Raw genomic sequence first — 23,646 nt, 5'->3', positions numbered from 1 at the left:
CTTCTGGGGAAGATGAGAACTCATCAAAGGGAAAAGGAAGTTTATGCAGCGCAGCAAAGCCATGAGGGGTTTGTATGGTCCCATTTTTTAACTCTGTTACAAACTAGCCCTCAAGTACATGGGACTATTGTATGGAGTAAGAGGCTTTGTGATGAGAACACACCCAGCCTACTAGAGTCTCGCCAAGAGGATTCTCTCTGCCGACCCCCCCGCCCCCACCATTGGAGGGCGCAGTGTCATCTCAAGGATGGATACACTGTGGGCAGCAGACAGTGTATTGCTGAGCGCCTAGGGCTCAGCCGTCGCATTTGCAATATGGCCCCAGTAAGTGGGTGATCGTTCTTTTCCTGTACTGCACAGCTTTATAACTGGACACTCTGTATAGACGTGAGCTACTACAGCTGACCTGATCAGTATCTCCCTTTAGAGAGAAATCCCACATGTGTAATTCACTGTTGTCCCATTTCCAGCGGAGGCCTGCTCCGGTCAGCTCTGCGTGTGTGTGTGGGCGCATGATTCATTCATGGGAAGCAATTGAGGGTGGCCGAGCTTGAAGAATCTAAAGACCTTCTCTAGTCTGTGTCAGCAGGTACCTCCTAGGTGCCCTCCTCTTTTTCTCCTAACTTGTATTTCTTTTCAAAGATTCAGTTCTCATTTTCCTTTGGGACCCAGGGGCCCAGGAAAGGATCAGCTCAGTTCTGAGGATCGGCCAAAGGCCTTCTAGCGAGGGGAGAGTTATTTCCTTCCAGAGGTCACAGAAGGGCAGAGTACTTCCTGGAAGGCAGGAGAAGGAGCTGCGGCCGGGGATCCTCCCCGCTCAGTCTCTGACCCCAAGAGTAGGTTCCCCTGATGTTGGAATAGGTTTCCTTGGGGCCACTCTCTTGCAACCCCTTTGGAATCTCCTGAATAAGATCAGTTTTTTCCCCGCTGGACTGGGAACTTGGGGTTCTGGTACCTATTTTCTGATGACTTGATAGATCATGGCTTGGGAGGGGCATCATTTTACTCTGTAGACCTCAGTTTCCTCTTCTGTAAAATGGGCCTTTGGGGTCTAAGATCCCGAGTCATTTTCCTTCTCTGAAATAGCCTGATGTATGAAAGTGGCCGTGCATTGTGCTGCACAGAGAAGTCAGACATGAGCCCAGATGTTCGGCTTCCACAAAGCCCGGCTGCTTCCCCAGACAGTTGGCCATGCCCTCTGTACCCCCAGGTACATAGCGGAAGCAGGGCCTTGTCTGGTCATGGCCCAGGAGTGTCTCCCCAACTAGAAAAGAGGGAGGAACTAAGACGTTTCATCTCTATGTTGTTGGGTCCTCCCCTAGCGTTCTTCAGCACATCAGTGAGTGAGGAATAGTAAATCGTGTTGTCTTCATGTAGTGCCTCAGTGTCCCCTAATGGAAACAGGAGTTCCAGTAGCCTATGAGACCACAAATTTGATGGGAAAAGGTTCCACTGAAGGCCCTATCATGGATGAGCGTGGGCCAATCTCTGATGCCTTCTTCCCCCGTCTAGTGGTCTGGCCTCCCAGCTTTGGGGGTGGGTGGAGGGGTGCTCAGGACCCCTCTACATGGGACTGGCTGCTACTTTTGCCTTCAGGGAGGGCAGAAGAGCTGCTCCCAGAAGAAACGACTCCTTTCTCTGCTGGACCAAGAGCTGCCCATTAGCAGTGGGAGGACCAGATCTGACTTTGGATTTTCCGCCCTGGCCTTAGAGATGGCTGCTGCTGGCCCGAGTAGTGGGCTGTTCATCCCGGGAGGAGGCGGTGGCTACACTGTCTATATCCGCTGGTTCACCTGCGTGGCCTCCTGGGGATTAGTTTGGGATATTTGTAAACAGTGAAGCCAGGGCCAGCCTGTGGCTGTGGAGGAGACCGTGTCCCAGAACTGAGCTAATTGGCCCCAGGGGGATGGACCTGGTGACCCTCTAAGTCATTAGCGCTGCATTTGGACCACTGAGCTCTGGCCGACTTCTGACCTTTTCGTAATACAGACTCCACATATGTTTCTGCAAAAGTGGGGCACCTGAGGGTGGGGCTAAAACAGCTCCACTTGGCAGGTGTGGTGCCACCAGGAACCAGCCCAGGGGCCATGCTAGCTGGGGGGAGGAGTGATTTCAGGATCATGTCCCCACCCCACCTCATCATCCTTGGCCTTCAAGATGGAGTGGCGCAGTGTCGGGGATGGTTTCTTATGAGTGTGTCAGCGGGCATGGGGTTGGGCGAGATGTCCCCGTGGTACCCCAACTATGCTCCTTCTTCAGCTTTCCCTAAGAGTCTCTGCAGAGACCATCAGACACTTCTGGGGTTCTTGGGTGGTTGCTTTGCAGCTCTGCCCCGGAGCCGGGGAGACTGCCGGAGGAAGGATGCTGGCAGGATTTAAAATCCCCTTTCCGTGGAGATGATAGAGCTTTTCAGAGCACCAGTCTCTGCAGAGTGGGAGCAATTTCCCTGTAATTGGTAAAGTCACCGTAACTGCTCTGTCATTTGTATGTAGCCGCACATAATTGCACAGTAACCTTTGCCGCTGGGTGCAGGGGGAGCACGGTAAGCTATTAGATTGTAATTCGGAGCGTCAGCTCCAGCTCCCCATGCCATCCCCACCAACACTGCTCAGGGTGGCCTTCGGGGTGGCCATGGGCCTCTCCACGTCCTGGTCCAGTGGCTCTTGCTCCAGAACAACAATGCTTGTCCCATGCCGGTGTGATCTATGCATCCTCAGAGAGGACAGGACCTCCACTGCGACCCATGCCAGGGCTTCTCAGACCTCAGTGTGCAGCAGAAGCACCCGGGGAGATGTTAAGATGCAAATCCCAGAGCCGCATCTCAGAGTGAGGGGTCCGGTTTCTGAGTGGAGCCCGAGAATTTTCATTTCTGATGAATAGAGGTGATGCTTCTGGAACTTAGACCATTGGTCTGCTAGATCTTTAGGAAGTACCACCTTTGCTATTTCATCTTGATAACATTAGCTCTTTAATCTGGAGACCACCTCTCTGAGGCAGATGCCATGCCTTTCCCCACAGACGCCGAGACTCACCACGTTGTCTGAATTGTCTAAGATGACAAGAAGAGGAGTTAGCACTCCCGTAACACGTAGGAAGTGCCTGGCATTGTCCTACTTGTCGTAAATCACTTAATACTCACCACAGCACTAGGACATAGAGGTCTGACAATTCCGTTCAGGAACTTGTTGCAACAATGTTACTAATCTTTTTTGATATCAGAGGGATTGTTCTAGGATGAGTTCATGATGAATTGGTACCAACTGGACAGACAGGTAACCAAGTGTACTATTTGGAAGTGCTAAAAAGGCTGCATGAAAAAGTTAGATGACCTGAACTTTTCGCCAACAATTCATGGCTCTTGCATCACGACAATGCACCAGCTCACACGGCACTGTCTGTGAGGGAGTTTTTAGCCAGTAAACAAATAACTGTATTGGAACACCCTTCCTACTCACCTGATCTGGCCCCCAGTGGCTTCTTTCTTTACTCGAAGGTAAAGGAAATATTGAAAGGAAGACATTTTGATGGCATTTGGGACATCAAGGGTAATAGGATGACAGCTCTGATGGCCATTCCAGAAAAAGAGTTCCAAAATTGCTTTGAAGGGTGGACTAGGCGCTGGCATCAGTGCATAGCTCCCCAAGGGGAGCACTTCGAAGGTGACCGTAGTGATATTCAGCAGTGAGGGATGGAGCACTTGTCTAGGATGAGTTCGCAGACTTACTTGTCAGACGTCATATATACTGTTACCACTATCCCCATTCTACCCGTAATAGATTGAGGCACAGAGAGCTTAAGTAGTAGGCTGGTGCAAAAGTAACTGCGGTATTTGCAATTATTTTTAACCTTTTAAACTGCAATTACTTTGGAAACCCACCTAATACCTTGCCCGAGGTCTTACAGCGTTAAGTAACGAAGCTGGGATTCACACCTGGGCATTCTGACTCTCGTTCCCCAGTGTTAGCCACTGTGAAACTCAGGCTTTTTTGTTCATCTTTATTAAATTTATCGGGGGGACAGAAACTCAGGCTTTTATTTGGTTACCCACACATCCATGCACGCAAGCATGCATGTATCCATCCTTCTATCCATTTACCACATATGCCTGACCCTACTATGAGCCAGGAACCAAGCTAAGGGTATAAAGATGCATAAAACATGGTTCCACCCATGAACTCATGGTCCCTGGAGTCCAGTGGCTCACCAGTCTTAATGTGGAACCATGCATCCCACGGGGACATTGAGGAAAGCAGATGTTATCCTCCTAATTGGGGCAGAGGGGACCCCACAGTGTATGGCCTGGTGTAAAGCTTCCATATCTGTTCACGGGGTGGCCCAAGTAGACCTCAGCTATAGTCCCATGCAACAGACCCTATTCCCTTCCCTTGGAAACATGAAGCTGCTCTCTAATAAACAAACATTATGACAGTGGCCACAGCTCATTCCCGGGTATTTGTGGCGGGAGAGAAGTGACCTGGGCCTGCAGGCTCAGCTGAACTTCTGATTGCAGCACAGGCAGTCCCTTCCTCGCTCCTCTAAGCTTGCAGATAATGGGGCCGCAGGGAGGGCTCAGCCAAGGCCAGAGCAGACAGGGTCCTCGCCCGTTGCCCAGGCTGCTCAGGAATCCACGCCAGCCCTCACCTGTTGGAGGCTCTCACCAATTAGCCTCCCTTCCAGGGCTCACACGGCCCTGGCGTCTGTTCCCTCTAGTTTGACCCCCCCACCCCCGCTCCCCAGTCTGTGGGCCTTGTGGGACCCTCTGCCTTCTCTTCCCGGTGCTGTAATTAATTACCCTGTGGCTTCAGCTCAGACTTGGCAGGTCGTGACCTTGGAGCACTGCGCTCTGGGCAGGAGGCAGCTAGAGTCACCCCTGCAGCCGTCCTACCCCTGTTCTGGGCAGGATTTCCATGGGAAAAGGTGAACGTGCACCATCACCTCACAGTGATGAAGTGCTTTCCTGCTGACCAGGTGCCGTCGTACCTGTTATCTCACCCAGTCCTGTCTTGCTATTTTACCGTCAAGGAAAATGAGGCACAGAGAACAGGAGAAGGCTGGGCCATGCTGTGTATTGGGAAGCAGCTGGGCTGCTTGGTGACTCGATGCCTGGGTTTTTTCCACGATTGCAGTGTTAAAAAGCACCCCCATCACTCCAGCTTCGAGGAAACAAAGAGTGCGTCCATCTCATGCCACAGCTGGGGACCTCAGCATCCATGCAGACCTGGGCTGCGCCTGCTCAGAGCCCCCCATCACCCCTTCATCACATGAGGCCCGGTTCAGAGGGAGAAACCGAGGCAGCGGGTGGCCTGGGGAGAAAGTCCCCATTGTTTTTTTTGGTTTTGTTTTTTATTAGTTCCAGGTGTACAAAACAATGTAATAGTTAGATATTTACACCCCTCACAAAGTGATAACCCCCTCCCCCAATCTACTACCCCTCTGACATCACATGTGGTTGCTCCAATTCCTTTGACACTGTGTGTTCCCTATGCGGTACTTCACATCCTGTGACTCTCTACATATAAAATTATCGTTGACATTCAGTATTATTCAGCTCCCAGCTCCAGGTGTGCAGCTCAGTGGTCAGGCACCCCCACCGTCCATGAAGCGGTCTCCCTAATAAGACAAGGTACCCCATTGCGTACCCTATAAAATCTTTACAACATTTTGATTATATTCCCCAAACTGTCTTTTGTATCCCCGTGGCCATCTTGTGGTTACCGATTGTGCTTTCTAATCCCTTCACCTTCCTCCTCATTGTCACCCCCCTCCCATCTAGCAACCCTCAGTTTTTCCTCCATGTCTCTGAGACTGTTTCTGATTATTTCGTTCTTTTATTCTATTTTTTAGATTCCGCATGTAAGTGAGATCACATGGTATTTGTCTCTGACTATTTCACTTAGCGTAATGTTCTCTAGGGCCATCCATATCATTGCAAATGGTGAGATTTCATTCTTCTTTGTGGCTGTGTAATACTCCATTGTATAAATGTACCACTGCTTCTTAATCCAGTCGTCTCCCGATGGGCATTTCGGTTGTTTCCATGTCTTGGCTATTGTGAATAGCGATGCAATAAATATAGGGGTGCATATATTTTTTTGAATTAGTATTTTGGATTTCTCTGCATAGATACCTAGGAGTGGAATTGTTGGGTCATAAGGTAGTTCCATTTCCAGTTTTTTGAGATACCTTCGTACTGTTTTCCATAGTGGCTGCACCAACCTGCACTCCCACCAGCAGTGCACCAGGGTTCCCTTTTCTCCACATCCTCGCCAGCACTTGTTTGTTGATCCCATTGTTCCTGGAATCCAAATACCATGCTAGGAGCCCCCACTGCAGTCTTTGCTGTATTTGAACCTCAGGACGACACCGGGAGGTAGGCGATGTGGGGATGTCTGTCAGGTCCGGGTGAGGAGACAGGGACCTGGCTCCTCACGTAGCCTTGTAGGGAGCCATCATGAGCTGGCCACCAGGCTGAGCCATGCTCACTTCCTTTGGATGAAAATGTCCCTCACCAGGCCCTTTGCTGCACATGGTGACACAGCTGCTGGAGCTCACAAGGCCCTGACTTTCTGCATTTGAACAAGCGATGGTTCAATGATGCAATTGGTCAAATGCAGACCATCTGTTTGTAGGTGGCTGTTTATTTATTTGCTTGTGTTCTGCCCAGCCAAGGGGAAGAATGGTTTTCGGTAACTCAGAAAAGCATTTCTGAGGGCCGAGCAGGCTAAGCTTCCCCAGGCCAACGAGGTGTGTGTGTATATCAGGGGTGGTGGAAGACTGGGAAACAAGGACTGGTTTGCTCCCGGCCTCAGTTTCCTCCTGGGCAGAGAAATCATTCAGACTCATCTACTTGGAAATGGGCCATGATGGACAAGGCATGTTAGCTGATGGCAGAGGTCCTCGCAGCACAGCGTGGGGCCAAGAAAGTGAGGGATGAGGCCTCTCTAGGAACCAGAGGCGGGAACAGGCAACGTCACGCGCGTTCCCAGCATGCCCTAGGCTGCCCTCGGAACACCTGGTAGGTCACTGCAGCTGCGTCCCGCAGGGAGAAACCATCGTCTTCCCTCTGTCTGGATTTTTCCTTCTTCTTTTCTGTCCATTCCTTTCATTCTGCTGCACCTATCTCCTCTCATTTCCTCGTTTTACGAAAGAACTATAAAGATCAGCATAGACCTGGAAAGCTCCCTCCTAACTTTGACTCCTACAGTTTTTTTTGTTTTGGTTTTTCTCTTTTGAGAGGGGAGAAGTTGTGTTTGGTCTGGTGCTGTTGGACCGTAGCATGTGAGAGCAGGGTGAGCAGAGAGAGTCACGGAGCACGTGTCTGCTCTGCACGTGGCCTGCCCAGGCTCTCTCTGTCCTCGCCCTGACCGCTCCCCACCCCCACGATAAGAAGGAGGGGAGAGCTCAAAGAGAAGATGGAGATGCTCAACCCGTTGTCTTCCCTGAGATGGACAGTAGCTGTCTCCCCCACTTCTGGGAGGGAGCCGAAGGCGCCCCCCCGAACCACCCCCCCCGAAGCTCTGAAAAGTTCAGAGTTGGCCACTTTTGCGTAGCTCCCTAGCAAGAGCCTGCCTGCTGCTTCTTCAGATGCCTTTTCCTTTGGCTGGATTGAAGCCTTTAAAAAAGTGACACCTTGTATTTTATTATTTTATTTTACTCCTTTCTCTGAAAAGTCCAAAGACATTTACAGGCATGAGCTCTGTAGGTTTTATGGAAGCCCATCAAAAAGCAGGGCTTGTTTCCTTTATCTTTATAGAGTGGAAAATAAAAGTATGGAATAACTCTTCTAAGGCCACACAGTTCTTCTGAGAAAAGGGGGAAAATCCAGTGGGGATTCTTTGAGGCTGGGAGAGGTCTATGCCAACCCAGAGCTGCCCAGAGGGGAGCCCTGGGGACTCTGCACCAGCCATTGTCAAAGTCTTTGCCACTTGCTAGGTCAGAATCCAGCTGTGACCCTCTGCTAACATTTGGGTCTGGAGGCCTGGAATAAAACAGGGAGAGATTCAGTTGAAACACTGTGGGGGAAACCGGCCCAAAGCCTTTCCTGTTGGTTCCCTGACTCCTGAAATTGTTCTGGAATCAGGAGCAAGAGTTGAGTCCGTGTGTCCCAGAATATGCAGGGAATATTCTCTGTATAGAGTATTAGAGGGTGTTCTGGTCCAACATGGTTTAGGGAGTAAAACGTTCGGGAAAGGCTGAGGTAATGTTCAATATATTTCTTCTTACGAAGGCTTTTCAGATCTTTCCTGTAATTCATCATTTGGAGTCTCTTACATGGTGTTAGAATGTGTCATGTTTCCCCAAGTTATTTGCCCAAGGAATCCTTTTATGGTAGAGCATCTTGGGGGGCGTGGCTTCCATGGAAGACGCTTTTGGAAACGCTGGTGTAGGTCTGACAAGACCAGGGCTGCCCCTCTTTGCAATGCTCTGAAAGAAACAGGGAGCCTGATATTGGGGAGAGTGCACCCCATTGTACTTGGTCACTCACAAATCTTCCACTTCCATTGCCCTTTCCCCAACCGATGGGTCGTGTAGGTCTTCGTCATCACCTTGTCATTCGTGCATTAATGTTTCTAGTTCTCTCTTCTGCGCTTTGAGTCATCATCCGTGTGTCTGCTCAGCAGTAAGTGTGTAGATGAGGAGACCACAACGGTCTCACGCCTGCGCAGAGCCATCTGGAGCCCATGGTTGTGGCCACTGGCCCCATGCTTTCCGACATGATGGTGGTGGTGGACCATGATGGCACCTGGAGGGCTTGTAGCAGGGACAGAGAGACCGTGAGAGTATGATGAAAAGAGAGTGTAGGAAGTTGTGCTAGTTTTTCCATAGTCCTGAACCTACTTGGATGACCGTGGACAGGTCATCTGGTTTCTCTGGAGCGGTGTTTTTCATGTCAAAAAGGAGAGATTTATCCTGGCTGATTCATGTCTAAGGATTCTTCTGACGTTCTCGTTCCCTGACTCAGTACCCCTGCCAATTGCCCCGATGCTCCCTGCTAACGGTTCTCCTTGTCTGACTTGCAGCTGTTAACCATTGATGATAACTTCTGTGGCCTGGATATGAATGCCCCCCTGGGCGTGTCTGAGATGGTACGTGGTGTCCCCGTCTTCACAGAGGACCGGGACCGCATGACGTCGGTCATCGCATATGTCTACAAGAACCACTCTCTGGCCTTCGTGGGCACCAAAAGCGGCAAACTGAAGAAGGTAGGAAGGGGGTGCAGTCACTCTGGTTATTGGGAAGCCAGCCTGCCCCCACTGGGATGGATATTATCTCATGCTTCTTTCCTACCTGGGCCTGGTGGGCGACGGATGCAGGTTGGAGCTAAGGAGGTATCTTGCCGTGGAGATCACGGACGATGACCTCGTGCCTTCTCTCCTTTTGTACGAGGGTTGTTGTGGGAATCACACGGGGAGAGTGTGAGCTCACCTCTTCCCTAAGAGTGGTGTGAACGGAGCAGTGTGACCGCAGCTCTGCTCTGCCCTCCTGAATGATGCAGTCTGTCCAGCTCGGGCTTGTGCCTGAGGCAAGAGCGTTATTAGGTCTGGATGGTGGAGGATGGTGGGCAGGGGCAGTGGGTGTGTCTGCTCCTCTTGCTGCAGCCCTTCTGGCTGCTCCATCCATCTGGAATTCATTCAGGGAAACAGATGGAAGAAACTACAGGAGTTTCTGCTAGAGTTGCTCATGGGGCGAAGAGCCAAATCATGGGACGAGGAAATCATGCATGTTGTAGGTACATAGGAATTGCTTGAGGTGGAGTGAGATGGTGTGATCTGGGGACACGAGCTTTCCTCCATGTTCTTCAGAAGTCTGATGGCTTCAGGGGCATTGGCTGATCTTGGCCCATCAGCAGTGCTGGGGGTAGCTGTCCACGCAGGACTACTCTCTCATTTCGCTCTGTTCAGGCTTCTCATCGCGATGAGTAGGAGCTGGCCACATGGGAGACCCTCCTGGCTTGCAGTAAAAGCCTTTCGAAGACTGTAGGCAGGAGATTCTGTTTTCTGTTGGCTGATAATCGTCGTGCTCCAGGCTCGTCCCAGGGACACATTGGTGACTCCACGTGGAGCTCCCGCTTGTCTTCTTTAGGCTTCCGGTGGAGTTCTCTGGACATTGTGTGATTCAGGCTGACAAAGCAGCACCGCCTGATCGGAAATGGCCTTCATCCCTACTTTCTCATTGCTGTGTTTCTGGGTGTCAGCTCGAGGCGGCCAAAGGGAAAGTTCGCTGCAAATAGGGCCTGTTCCCATCCTACAGCCTGTTTCAGCAATCGTTTCTTTCTTTAAATTGGACATTTCTGTGGAACAGGCAGTGGGTCTGGGGTATGGAGGGTGAGAGGCAGGAAGCAGAGTGTGTATGAGCTGGGAGATGTATGTGGGGCAGTTAGATGGCTTGTATCTGGAAGAGGAAGTACGTGTTGATGAAACGCCATGGCGCTCTGCCCGGATGGGGCAGACAAAGCCCCAGGCATGGCGTTGCCTCTAAAAAGGTAACCACCTACCAAGTGTCAAACTCACAAATAATTTAACCATGGTCTCCATATCTTTAAGAATTCTATGGCGTAGTCCTCTGCCTTTCTGCAAAGAATATGTTGAACACAACTGAAGGTTTTCTTGCTGCCTCGGCTTTCTCGTGGCTTATTTACTCCTGTACTGAACTGGATTCATGGACGCCCAGAGGAGATGGGCCCTGGGAGGAGTAGGTGTGTTGTCCCCATACAACCCCATGTCCGACGTGTGGGGTTTTCCTCTAATGCACATTGTCACTCATCATTTCCAATTGCTGGCGGCATCCTTTCCTCCTCCTTCCATCTGTGGCTTCTCGCTTTTGGTGAACTCGGAGGCGGATTCCCAAACTTGCTGAAATTGTGTCTCATAAACCTCCAAATAAGCCGAGGAAGGCCATGCCCAAGCGTTAGAGCGCCTCGAGGAGGTTCCCATTGGGTGTGCAGATGACTTCATTCCTCACCACGTTTCAATACATTCGGTTTGCGGGAAAAGGGGATTCTGAATCCCAAGGTATATGGGAACCACACACCATTCAGACAATGAAAATATGCGGTGAAATACCTGTTGACCTGCTTTGCCTGGCCCGATGGGAGAATAAGCACTGTTGAGTGTAAATAAGTAAGCAAGGCAATTTGGGGTGCTTTAGCTCTTTTCTCTCAGTGAGCCCAATCTCAGTGCAATGGGGAAGTAACTTATCCCATGTGCTCCAAGAGTCCCAGGTACCGAAATTTCCACCAGGTGCCTGAGGATCATTTACTTGCTGGCAGGAACTAGTAGAACCTATAAAAGGATTTTTTTCTTTTCTTCTTCTTTTCTTTTCTTTTCTTTCTTTCTTTCTTTCTTTCTTTCTTTCTTTCTTTCTTTCTTTCTTTCTTTCTTTCTTTCTTTCTTTCTTTCTTTCTTTCTTTCTTTCTCTCTTTCTTTCTTTCTCTCTCTCTCGCTCTCTCTCTCTCTCGCTCTCTTTCTTTCTTCTCTCTCTCTCTCTCTCTCTCTCTCTCTCTCTTTCTTGCTTTCTTTCTTCTTTCCTTTTTTTTTTTTTTTTGCTGTTGTCTGAGCTCCTTGGAATGTGGTGTCAGTGACATAAACATTGAGAGTTCAGGGCACATAACAGAACAGTCTGTGATTTTCTCTTGGGGGAGGAAAAAGACACATTTCCTGGCCACGGCTGCATCGTAAACCCAGCAGCCTGCTGGTCTGAGGGAGGACTGAGGCCGAGGAGGGCTGGGTCTCTCTCACCTGTGGGAGCCTGGCCCCTGATGGGGAAGCACGTCTCCCCAAGTGTGGGCTGAGGACAGACCCTGTGCTCAGAGACAAACCTCAGGGGCAGAGCCTGGCCTTGAAGTGTCCCCAGACAGAGGTCAGCCAGGCCGGCGACGACAGGCAACACGTGACCAGGAGGCTTTATAAATTGCTGGCTGGCATTTCCCATCTTTTCTTTTGGGGTATTTCTATAAGAACAGTCCTGTTTCAGCCACCTGAGACATTACATTTAATTTCCAGAGCAGGGGTAGGACTGGGGAAGCAAAAACCTGTGAGAGGTGAGAGCAGAAGGTCATGTGAGGGGGAATGAACCAGCGGCTCTCTTGGGGAAAGCCCGGCCATCGGAACAGCCAAACTCTACGCTTCATGAGCTCAGAGTGGTATCCTTTTTAATAGTTTTGCTGGAGCCCAGCTACTGTTCTTGCAGACTCAGCAGAGCCTGCCCAGGGGGACAAATCTGAGTTGGGAAGGGAAGGCTGGCCCGCCGAGTCTGTTGTTTGAAATAATAAAAAGCAAAACTGGCTGGTTTATTTATTTTTTCTAAACAATAGAACTTCCTACCACCCTTGCTCGCTAAGCACCACTCCCCTTTCCTTGTAATAACCCTGTCTTGCTTTTCCCAGAGGTTATCAGGACCACATTCACCTCTTGGGCCTTGGCCCAGCCATGAAAAGCTCTGGGGCTGCAGGAGGATTTTGCAGGAAGTTTTGTGAGCCACTGAAGCAGGGGGTGAGAATAATGGAAATTATACGGTAGCCGTAATTACAGAGTTGGATTCTTTCTCTGAGCACGGTAATAATCTCCTATGTGGACCAAGGACCTTGCAGCATTCTTTGCAAGATGACAAGAGACTCGAGGTGGGGAGGATGGGTGGAAGGGGACTTTGCTGAGAGTAAGGGAGTTTGCTGGGGGTTCCAGGGCTCCAGGAGCTAGACTGTGACTATCCATGGGCTGCCCTCAAAATTACTGTCTTTTTGTGTTGTTTGAAAGGTGTGGGTCCCCATCATTTGCAAACTTGCCTCTGATGACCATAATTTCACTCCTTTAGTGCACACATCACATGAGGCAGGGGGAAAGGAGGTGAGGAGAGTGCCAATTTGGATGTCTTTTATATTTTCCAGTGTGTGTGTGTGTATGTGTTACTGCTGGTATTGGAAACCTTTTCCATGGCGCACGTGAAAGGCATGTCCCGTTAAGAAATGTAACTCATAAATGCTCCCATCATCAGGAGGTATCTAGGAACTTAACAGCCACCCACAGACTGTTAAAATGTCAACGACAGGTAAAACGCTTAAGGCCAACACCATCCTGATTTGCTTCAGGGTGTCTGTATACATCTGGAAACCTCTGACCCAAGTTGGGGTAACGAGGTCAGGGTCGCCCCAGAAGGAGACGATTTCTTGCCTACACAGTTTGCCTGGAACCCACCGCCATCTTGCTCTGCCACCCACGTTGCCACCACTAAGTGACCCAATTTCATGGCTGCTGTGTAGCAGTGCCCTGCGAACTGACATGGGTGCGCGCGACTCGTGTTCATTGGGAACCAGAACATCATAAACTCCCACTTGAGGTGTGATTGCTCCTTTTGTTCTGTGATTGCGTCTTTCCTGGGTGGTTTGCAAAGGAAACTGTTCACACCCAAGGGGCTGAGCACTTCATGGGTTAAGCAGAAGCCTCGCTGGCCCTGCTGTCGGCTTCTAGTCATAGGACATGTGCCGTGTGTGAGTGTGTGTGTGTGTGTGTGTGTGTGTGTGTGTGTGTGGGTGTGTGCGCGCGCACGCATAAAGCACAGCGTACCGGCCTCTCTTGATAGGAATCCGGACTGTGTCAGCATGGAGAGTTCATAGGAGTGGGTAACACAAAAGTCATTCTCCTTGGGAGTTGTCATGCAGTTTGATCTTCCTAATTTATCTTTTCTTGAGCCTGTTTTAGAAATGATTTGCTTGTGTTCCATAGGCTCTGAACATGGGTCCAGAAGGGCAACCAGCCAGAAGTGGAGTGGGGCAGAGGGAGACCCGTCTGGGGCTGTGCCATTCTGACCATAACTTCTCAGGAATGGATGGTGTGTGTGTGTCTGTGTGTGTGTGTGTGTGTGTGTGTGTGCAATGCATGAGTCACAGAACAATGTCAGATCACAGATGAGCAGCTCTGCTTTGCAATCTCCTCAATGTATCTGACACTGCTTCTGAATATTCACCTGGAAATTTGGATCAACTAGAAAAAAGAAATTCATACCATGGAAAGCGCTCCAGAGGGCTGGAGGAGATGCAGTGTCGGACTCCCCCTTGCCTGGGCGCCCTGGGGTTAGAGCAGAGGCTGGCAGCGCTGGGTGCAGGGTCCGCTCAGTTAGCTCTGCTGGGTCATGAGCTCCTCTAACCACAGATGCCGGCCAGCAGAAAGGAACAGAAATAAGGGGGAATCGATGCTGGACAATTTCCATGATGGGCAAAGACCATCAAAGCATTTGGGTTTGGTTGTTTCTGTCGTGTTGTTTTTTCACTTCCCACCCCTGGTTTTGCAAGTATTAAGCCTGTTTAGGTATTAACCTGAGGGTTGAGGGCAACGCTGAGGTTGATGTGCTGCAGAGAAGACACTGTGATTGTTCCAGCAGGGCCCCCCTCCTTCTCTGACTTCACGTCTACACAGGGACACGAGATGGCTGTTCTGTCATTAGTTCTTCAGGCCTGGGACCTAGGACTGGCCTTCAGAGCGGCTTCGCCTAAGGTCAACCTGTCCACTTCTCATGGTTCTCCTCCCACCTCCTTCCATCTCCTCCGCTGGGTTTTGAGCCCTTTTGTCCATATTTGCCTGATAGGTGGATATGGAGAGCAGCTCAGCTGGTGAGTGTCCTCATGGGCATAGCTTGCATTTTTAGACAATATTAAGCTCTCATTCAACCATTCTTTTTATGTCAGTGCGTCCCCACTGACACTATTTTCTCACCCTTTTTTACTTCTCACTATTCTGCCCTTGGGCCCACCCCCGGCCCTGCATGCCCCTGGGGGGGGGGCATCTCAAGCTGTCACTCAGAGCTGACCTGAGCAGGCGTGAGGAGGTGGCCTCCCACCGCAGCTTCTGCCACTCTCAAAGCAGCTTGACGCCAGTCGTGGGGACATAGACCCACTCCCCTTCTCGTGTCCCCTCGAAACCCTCTTTGAGATCTCCATGAAACGCTACCTCGGGAACACTTGTCATTCTATTTTCCAAATGGTCATTGCGAGTGCACATGATTTAAGGAGATAGTTTTCAATGAGCTTTGCCAATTCAAGATTTACTGATACATGGGTGCCACTTTTCTGAATCATGATCCTGATCATAAATTAAAATGAAAGACATTAAAATGGAAGAAAGTGCCGCGGAAATACCCTCAAATCATAGAATGCACTCAGTCAGCTGATACTCAAATGCCAGACACGCTGGAGGAATTTATCCAGTGACACATGCAATTGAAGTAAAATATTGTACTTTACAAGAACATATCATTAAAATGAAAACTAGCAGCATATCAGGAGTCTGGCCATGTAACCAAGACAACAAATATGGGCCAGGATGAAAGACATGCTATACCAGAGGAAGAGGGAGAAGGCAGAGGCAAGAAGAGGAAGCGGGCCCCCAGCTGTCAATGGTCCCCTGACTGCTGGGCTGGGGTATGATAGAATCTGGATCAGGGGATAATAGAATCTTTGTCAATACGGTGGCCCTGGGAGACAGGACTGGGGAGTCTTCATTACCGGAAATCCCTGTGGCCTCCTCAGCCACTTCGCTGGGGAGGGCGGTAGCAGCTGGACTAACTCAGAGCCCACCAGCTGAAGCTCTGACTAGGGGGTCTGCTTCCAGCCCCTATTTGTTCTCAAGTGACCTCCTGAGAATGTGGCCACGAGGCTTGCTTCTTGGTGGTGTGACAGTCTTTTTTTCTAGCAGCTCTGGCTGCTCATTGAGGCATACCCAGTGACTTCTGAAACAGCTCTCTCAAGTCTCCCACCTTCACTCCATTCTATCCCCCCTCAGGTACACAGGTGTATCAGTGACGGATTGCTGGGTAACAAATGGCCCCGAAACATAGAAACTTAAATCAATGTGTATTATCTTACAATTTCTGTGGGTCAGGAATCCAGGCATAGCTTCGGGGTCCTCTGGCTGAGAGTTGCTCCCACACTGAAGTCAAGGGGGCAGCTGGGGCTGCGGTGATCTCCAGACTCCAGGCTGAAATGGGGGAGGATCACTTCCAATCTCACACACATGGCTGTCGTCCGATCTCAGGTACTCACTGGAGACGTCAGTCTCTTGCCAAGGGGGGGGTCTCTCCATGATGGCTACTCACTCAACATGGCAGGAGAGAGAGAGAGAGAGAGAGAGAGAGAGAAAGAGAGAGAGAGAGAGAGAGAGAGAGAGAGAGAGAGTAAGAAAGGGCCTACAAGATGAAAGCCACAGTCTTTTTGAAATCTAATTTCAGAAGTAACATCCTATGGCTTTTGCTGTAAACTATTTGTTAGAAGGCAGTCACGTGGCCCAGCTCACACTCAGGGGAGGGGCTTCCACCAGGGGCGGGATCCCAGGAGGCAGGCGTCTTTGAGGTCATTTTAGAGGCTGCCTGCTACCCTAGGGCTTTGTGTGGGGGCCAGGTTAACTTTTAGGCACAGCCCTGCTCAGGGACAGAAGTGGCCCAAAGCATTGAGTCCTGTTTTTCGGCTCCCTGAAGTTTTGATTGTGCACCCATGTTAGAGAATCCAGAGGAGGAACAGGAAGGGATGAAGGGACCTGCCACACCCGCAGGGCCATGGGGGTGGGGGGAGGAACCGTCCTCCTCAGGAAGCCTGAGATCACGGGCTGGCGGACCCAGGTGCTCTGTGAATCTGAGGGAAATGGTAGTTTATGACGGCGGATGAGAGCGGCTTAGATCTCAGATCAAAGACCAGTGAGAGCTCTGCATGGCCATGGAGAATCCTGGCCTCCTGACTTTGGCCTTCTTTGGGACTCACCTGGCTCCCTAGGTAGGGGGTCACTTCCCTAGGGATTGGAGCTGGCAGGAAAGAGAGAATGTGAAGGAAACTGTGTGCTTTGTACACCTTATAGCTTCCAGGTATTGTTCTGGGTGTCTTATGTGTGTTACGTACATCGATAATGGCATACTCTTCAACATTTCCTTTCAGGGGAAATACTACAACCTCCATTTTGCATATGAGGAAAGGGATTGCTTAACTCACCAGAAGTCACAGGATTTAATGGGAGGTCTGCCCTTTGACTCATTTACATAATAGTGTCCTGGGCTCTAGCTGAGGCTTTGCTCTTGGGTTGTGGGTAAATCTTACCTCCACAACCAGGAGAGCAGTTGGTGTACCTGGCCAGTGCCTGTGGGCCAGAACCTTCCTTTCATTCCCTCTGCCCCTGCCCTGGCCCAGTGCTTGGATGGTTGTAACTGATTTCCCAGGCTCTAAGCTCTCCTCACCCCCTTTTAAGAGTTTTATAAGTTGTACCAGATTCACCTTCCTCAAACAGTTCCAATTGTCTCGCTCTCCTAATTACAAAGCAGATCACCTCATCAGCCCTCTGTGGCCCCCCTGCCTGTTTGTGTGTCCATGGCCCGGCCTCACTGAGGACACAGGCCCTCCAGCTCAGCCTTCACCATGGTTTTATGTCTTCAAGGGCCCTGGCTAAATTTAAATTCCAAGGAAGAGGCTTCCACCCGAGAAACAACGGCATTCCCACCCACACATGGCAGTTCTCACATCGCCAACCTCCCTCCACTGGCAATTTCCCTCTCAAGGAACAATTATGCTGGAGCCCAGACCCAGCAGCAGAGTGGGTGGTGGCCTTGGGCAAGGGGAGGGGGGCTTTCTGGGAAACAGACAAGCTGTGCTTTTCCGCTTATTATTGACCTGCCACTTGGGACACACTGGGGGCATTCCTTTGTCTTTGGGATTCTCACTAAACTTCTCTCTTGCAGCAGCCTGCAGGACTGTGTGTAGTGCTTCTCGATTATTTTTCCTGTTACATGTCATCCAAGGTCCCTGTCTTTATTCTTTTGGAAGATGGCCGCTTCTACTTAGTCATGTTTAGTAACTGCGGCAAACCCTCTAGAGCCGAGGACCTGGTATCCCGTCTCCTTACGACCCCGATCGTTTGTGGCACCTATCCCCACCAGTCCACACAACCTTCTTCTTTCTAAATACCAATCTCCTTCACCCGAGCTTCTGGGCTACTCTCTCAGTCCTGTACCTCCTTTCCCCAGGTTCGCCTCGCAGTTCTTGCCATTTTCTTCCTGTCATTATGTAGCGTTGGATTCTTAACTTATGACAATCCACTCACAAATGTCATCTTGACCAGATTTCCCAGGATGAGTGTGGGGTAGTACGTCCCAAGGTAACTCTGGCTCCGCGATTTCTGTATAGATTTAGTGACTTAAGGGACAGTGTGATCCCGGAGCTTGCTTTGAAAACCATCGATTTTTAGCTCTCCAACTCCTTTTGAAGATTGCCAGTGTGGGTCCGCATGTCTTAAACCTGCATCATATTGATGACGCAGGACGAGTCGCTGAACGCCCAGAACTGGGCAAAATGATACAAGTTTTCCTGGCTGCGCTGGTGGCAAGCAGTCGCGCGGGCCTTGGCAATCATAGAAAGCCCCTACGGAGATGCCCTGTTGCAAATGTGCTAGGAGGGTTCCTCGGACCCTTTCCAAGCTCTTTACCTTCCATTGTCAGGTAGATAAGACATATGCGCACTCATGTGTGCCTGTGTGCCTCCTCCCGCGTGCACACACACACACACACACACACACTCACATCACAAACTTGCACTCATGCCTCCCCCCATGCACACCTGTGTGCACCCCTGTAGCACTCAGGAGCCAGACCTTCCTCTTTGCACTCAAGCCTGTGCTCTGCCCTCCTAGACTGAGCCCCCCTCCCTGGTGTTCTGTCTGGGAAATTAGCATCACACTATCTAATCAGTTTACCTCTGACTCGCCCACTTTGGGGGAGTAGAGCTATTTAGCTGTCAAATGCTCTGACGATTGCCCAGATGGACGGGCGCCTCAGACATCAGAGTGGTTTCTTTCTCCTCCGCATGTGTGTATGTGGGGGGGCGGTAATGAGTCTCCCAGTTGCTTTTGTAAGTGCTTCTTGCATCTGCCTCTAATTTGAATGCTTCTTGCTCGCTGACCTTCCTTCATAGCAGTCAGCCTAAGTGTGATTCCCATAATTAGCTTGGTGATAATTTAATCTCTCTGCTTTAAATTTGTTTTTGAGGGACGTGAGTCCGGGGCCAGGGGAGAGGGGACCTTTGCACATTTCTTGATTGTCGTTTTTGTCTGTACTCTTTCTCTGTCCAGGGCAGGAGCAGACGGGAGTCACTAGGTTGAGGTTGGGGTGGGGACACAGGGAGAGAGAGGCCCATGACATCATGAGTAGATTCTGGACAGGAAGTTGAAATGAAGCTCTGTTTCCATCTTTAATGGGGGTTCCCTTTCTTGGTCCCCATTTCTCCCCCAAAGTAGGCAGGCATGTGAATGTGGGTACACAAGGCACTTTAAGACGCTTAGGTAAGCAGCAGCTTAAAAATGGGAAAATACTACGCTTCCTCAGTGGTCATGACAACCATTCTCCTAAGCCAGAGGCAGGTGAGAAGGAGCAAAAGGAGCTATTGAATGCCACCCTGCTGCTTCCCTCCTCCAAATCTAAGCCTCTCTGTAGCCTTCATAACCAAGTGTCTGCCCAGGTCTGTGTCGGGGGTTACCCGTGCCTCTAAACCATTAAGAACCGGCCCTGCCTGGTAAATGAAGAGTTGGAAATGACAGCCGGGAAATCTCCACTTTGTTGTTGGCTGCATTTCTGACTTTGGACAAATTGTTTATCCACACATATTTCACCTTTTGAGCAATGAGCAGATGAATATATGTACACTCCATCTCTCTTCGGAATCAGCTCGGGATAATAGGACTTCACATCTGTAGAGCATTCCTTGATTCCGTAGAAAGACAAAAACTAAACAAAATTAAGAAGCTGGTGAGACTTACATGACTTGCTGTGCTTAGTACGCTTCTCAGAAGAGTCTTTAAACTCCATGGATGTAAACACCCACGTGGACCCAGGCAGGGAGTGTGGAAGTTCTCCAGAGGTGGGCGTCTCTGGGGGAAACCTCAGATGCTCCAAAAAGATGCACTAAGCAGTCCCTGTGGGATTTAACTGTGTGTATGAGTGTGTGCATACACGCTCGGGATCTCTGTGGAAGGCCTCCAGGAAGCCCGATGAGAAAGATGAGAGACGTGATTCCGCTGGGCCATCCTTGGCTCCTCACTTGAGGTGTGAGTAACCTGGGTGAGGAAAGGAGGCATAGGCAGGGCACGCTCAGCTCTGAGAAGCCTGGGTTCCCTCCTACCACCTCTTACAGCCTGGAAACAAGGTCTTTGATTTATGAGCTAACTTCTAATTAAAAGGACAGCAGGAAAAAACTCATTTTGCCTCTACAGGATAAATGGTTCACAATGTGAACTCCTTTTGTTTCTTTCCCCAATGCCCCAGTGCTGTAGGAGTGTGTGCACGTGTGTGCGCCCGTGTGTGTCATGTGTGTGTGTAATGGGACGTTGGCCCAGCCCTCTGGGTCGTACCCCTTTACAGATTATGTACCCCCATGGCTCTGTCCTCCTGCTGCGTAGCCTGATACCCGCTTCTACCTGTATTGCAGTTTCTCTTTGCAGCTTTTTCTAACATCTTTACTTAAGGCGATGTTATCAGTAATGTTGGAAGTCGCCTGTAGAACTTGCCTGCCTTCAACCACAATGATGCTGTCTTTGTAGAAGAGATTTTATTTTGGCGGTCACCCCATATTCTCAGTACGTTTGATTTATTTCTCTGACGGCTCCTCATTGCGTCCCATTGGCACTTCCCAGTATAGAATTTAATGGACTCTCAACCCTCATTCTCCTGGAGGTGATCTTCTCTAATCTGACTGAATCTGACATGGAACTGACACCCACCCACCATGTGCTTGGATGGAAAGCTGGCCTTTCTTATGAGACAACATTTATTCATCATCAGTGTCTATCACGTAGCTGTGTGATTTGTACCTCTCTACTCTGTGGGTCCAGCCTTCTGGAAGTGCCCATGTTTATGTGATATTTAGGAATGTATTTCTTTTGTTTGGAAAGGTGTCGAGTCCATGTTTCATATTTTCATACCTCCACCTAGAAGGTTTGGGGGGCCCTGTGCACTGGCTACAGCAGCAGGAGCCAGGGCTCCTCATCCCGCCTGCCACTGCCCTCCTGTGACTTTGGGGCCGCCTGGAATGAGCCACTGTGACCTCTTTGCTCCGAAGCATGAAGGGGAATCTGACCGTGAAACACACTGAAAAGCCTTAGGGGAATGACCCGCCAAAGCCTTGCTCAGATAAGCCAGAAAACCAATTGCAGGGCCACAGAGGTGGCTTGAGCCAGTGGCAGGACTGCGCATTTGCACTTGGTGACACGTTCTCATCCTTCTCTGCCACTGACTCACGTTGAGGGACAAGTGCTAGTCACCCCCCTTTGCAGGGCTTCAGTCTTATTTGCCGTAAACAACAGAGGGAATGAGCTCAGCCCTCCTCTACCCCCCTACCTTCCGCCTGCTGCTACATTTATAAATACTCCGTCACGTAATGTCCTAGCGGAAGCATGAGGGGAGGTTTGCAGCGACATTCACACCCCCTCCCAAATAGAACGTTTGTTACTGCCCTCCACTCATTTCAAACTAAGCATTTGGCACCTGTGGACTTGCCTTCAAACACCAGCTCGCCATACCTGAGGTCTCTGGGACCCAAGGGAGAGCCGATGGCAATGCCTCAGGCCTCAGGCAGCCTGCTACCTGCTGCCACTCCCAGGCCATCACCCGTCCCTGTTCCTCTTTGGTGAGCTGAGGGAAGGACCCCGTGCCCCCACCCATATTATGGGACAACTGTGATGTCCATTTCTCAACTTGTCAACGTGACGCTGCCCAGAGCGCTCTGAGGCCCAGGGCTGTTCTGCACGATGAGATCACTGGTACTAAATTTGTCTTTGCTGACAGCCCAGAACTGGGTTCCAGGGCCCCTGACAGGCTTGGGAGGTAGTCGGCTAGTGGAGAGTCTTGAACATACCCCCGCTCCTGCCACCCCTGCTGTCTGTTGAGAGGAGCTTTCCTTCTCCTCTGACAGTGTTCACCTCTCTCCTTTCAGCTTCCCAGGTTCCCTGTTCTAAAGATTTGCTTTGTCCCCACCAACCCACCTGGGTCCTGGCCACTTAAAGGACCAGCATCAAAACCAGGTTAGAGAGCGAACCCAGACTGGGTGAGAAATACCTGCCACCTCCTGCTTTGTTCTCGTGTGTGGACGGAGGGCGCGCATTGCAAGCACTGAGGGTGTTTTACAAGTCCACCTCTGGGGGTGTGAGTGAAGTGCGGTTGCCCAGCCTGAAAGAACCCCTCTCCGCACACTCGCACGGGCCTGGGGTCTCTCGTCTGACAAATGAGCTTGGAACACGAAGGGTCCCAGGAACTAGAAACAAGATGTGGAGGTCTCATTAAGGAACCAGGGCCGTTTGAAACTGGCGGAGAGGACAGGCGCCTGCTCTCCTGGCAAAGGGGCTGGGACAAGGTGAGCCATGGTGACAAGGCACAGTTCCTTGCCTTTTCCCGCTTCCAGCGGCTGCCCGCCTTCCTTGGATCAGGGGCCCTTCTCCATTTCCAAAGCCTTGCACCTCTCTGATTGCTGTTCTATAGTCTCATCGCTTACCAACCATAGCTAGGCAAGGGTTTCCATTTTTAAAGCGCTGTGTGATTAGGTTGGGCCCATCTGCATACTCATTAGCAAAAGCTACCTCCTTGGCAATGGTTGAAATCACTGCTTAGTCAGTTGGGGGGAGAGAGAGGATGGAAGATGAGAAAAAGTGATCAGCTTCTATGTGCTGGGCCTTTTTTACCATAAAGACTCCCCCCACCCTGTGTACATTTCAGAGTTCAATGTGACTTCTCCACCAATTATCCAATCATCCAGTAGGGATGAGTTAGGCTCCAGTGAGGAAACAATTGGTACTAACATCTTGAGTAGCCTTCCGTGCTGGAAGCTTCTAAGCATTCCAGATCCTGTATTCTGAGCCTCAGAGAGAGTGGGCCTTTTTTCTCTCTGTCTGTAGAAATCCTTGGACCCTCCCACAGGCATATACTTACAGGATTGATCTCAACTGGGCTTGAGAAAAGGAACAGCTGAAGTGTTATAGAATTCCTCGTCTTTTCAAATGTGTAACAGGATGTACATAAATATAGTGTGTGTGTGTGTGTATGTGTGTGTGTGTGTGTGTGTGTGTGTGTAGGGGGGTATTGTTCATGGAAAAGCTGGGGAGGGCCTGTTTGCCATTTTTGATGACTTATTCTAAAACATTCCTCTGCCTTTCTTATCTCGTTCTCCTTCTCCGACTTGACAGGAAGGGGGAGAGAAGTCACAGGGCAGCAGACACAGAGAGGGAGCCTTGTGTGGGCTTTCGACGGCCTGTTCTATTTTGTCACCCTGAAGCCGGGACTTCCCCGCCTGACTTCAACTCTTTGGATTGTTGAGATGAGAAGTTTATCCCTGCAGAGTTCACTGGGATTGAGTGTGCAAACTAATAACACGATTAGGAGAAATGATTTGTGTGGAATATGTGCGGTGCATGTCTAAACATCACTTTACAAAATGACACATGGGGACGGTTTCTAAATATTGTGAATTAGAAGTTTTCGAAAATACCATATGTGCGTGTATCAGTCATTTAAAGCATTACAGTTTGAATGTAAAGAGATTCCTGTCTCTTTCGTCATTCCTTCACACTTATCTTAGGCCCAGTAGATACCAGACTAGAGTTTCCTGCCATTTGTTCCAGAGAGTTAAGAACGAGGAGGGGT

The 23,646-nt window shown here is 50.2% G+C and overlaps 1 protein-coding gene across 1 annotated transcript in view; it reads left to right on the top strand.

Moving 5' to 3' along the window:
• The window catches only part of PLXNA4 (plexin A4), a 410,115-nt gene that overhangs the window by 72,972 nt on the left and 313,497 nt on the right, over positions 1–23,646 (top strand). Inside the window, exon 3 of the mRNA XM_081038260.1 lies at positions 9,021–9,203. Coding sequence (XP_080894386.1) covers positions 9,021–9,203 — 183 coding nt within the window. The remainder of the gene's footprint in view (positions 1–9,020; positions 9,204–23,646) is intronic.

The sequence above is a fragment of the Rhinolophus hipposideros genome (genome assembly GCF_964194185.1).
Source record: "Rhinolophus hipposideros genome assembly, chromosome: 25".
Classification (NCBI taxonomy): domain Eukaryota; kingdom Metazoa; phylum Chordata; class Mammalia; order Chiroptera; family Rhinolophidae; genus Rhinolophus; species Rhinolophus hipposideros.
Note: the sequence above shows the minus strand (reverse complement) of the source record. Positions and strands in the feature narration are given on the sequence as shown.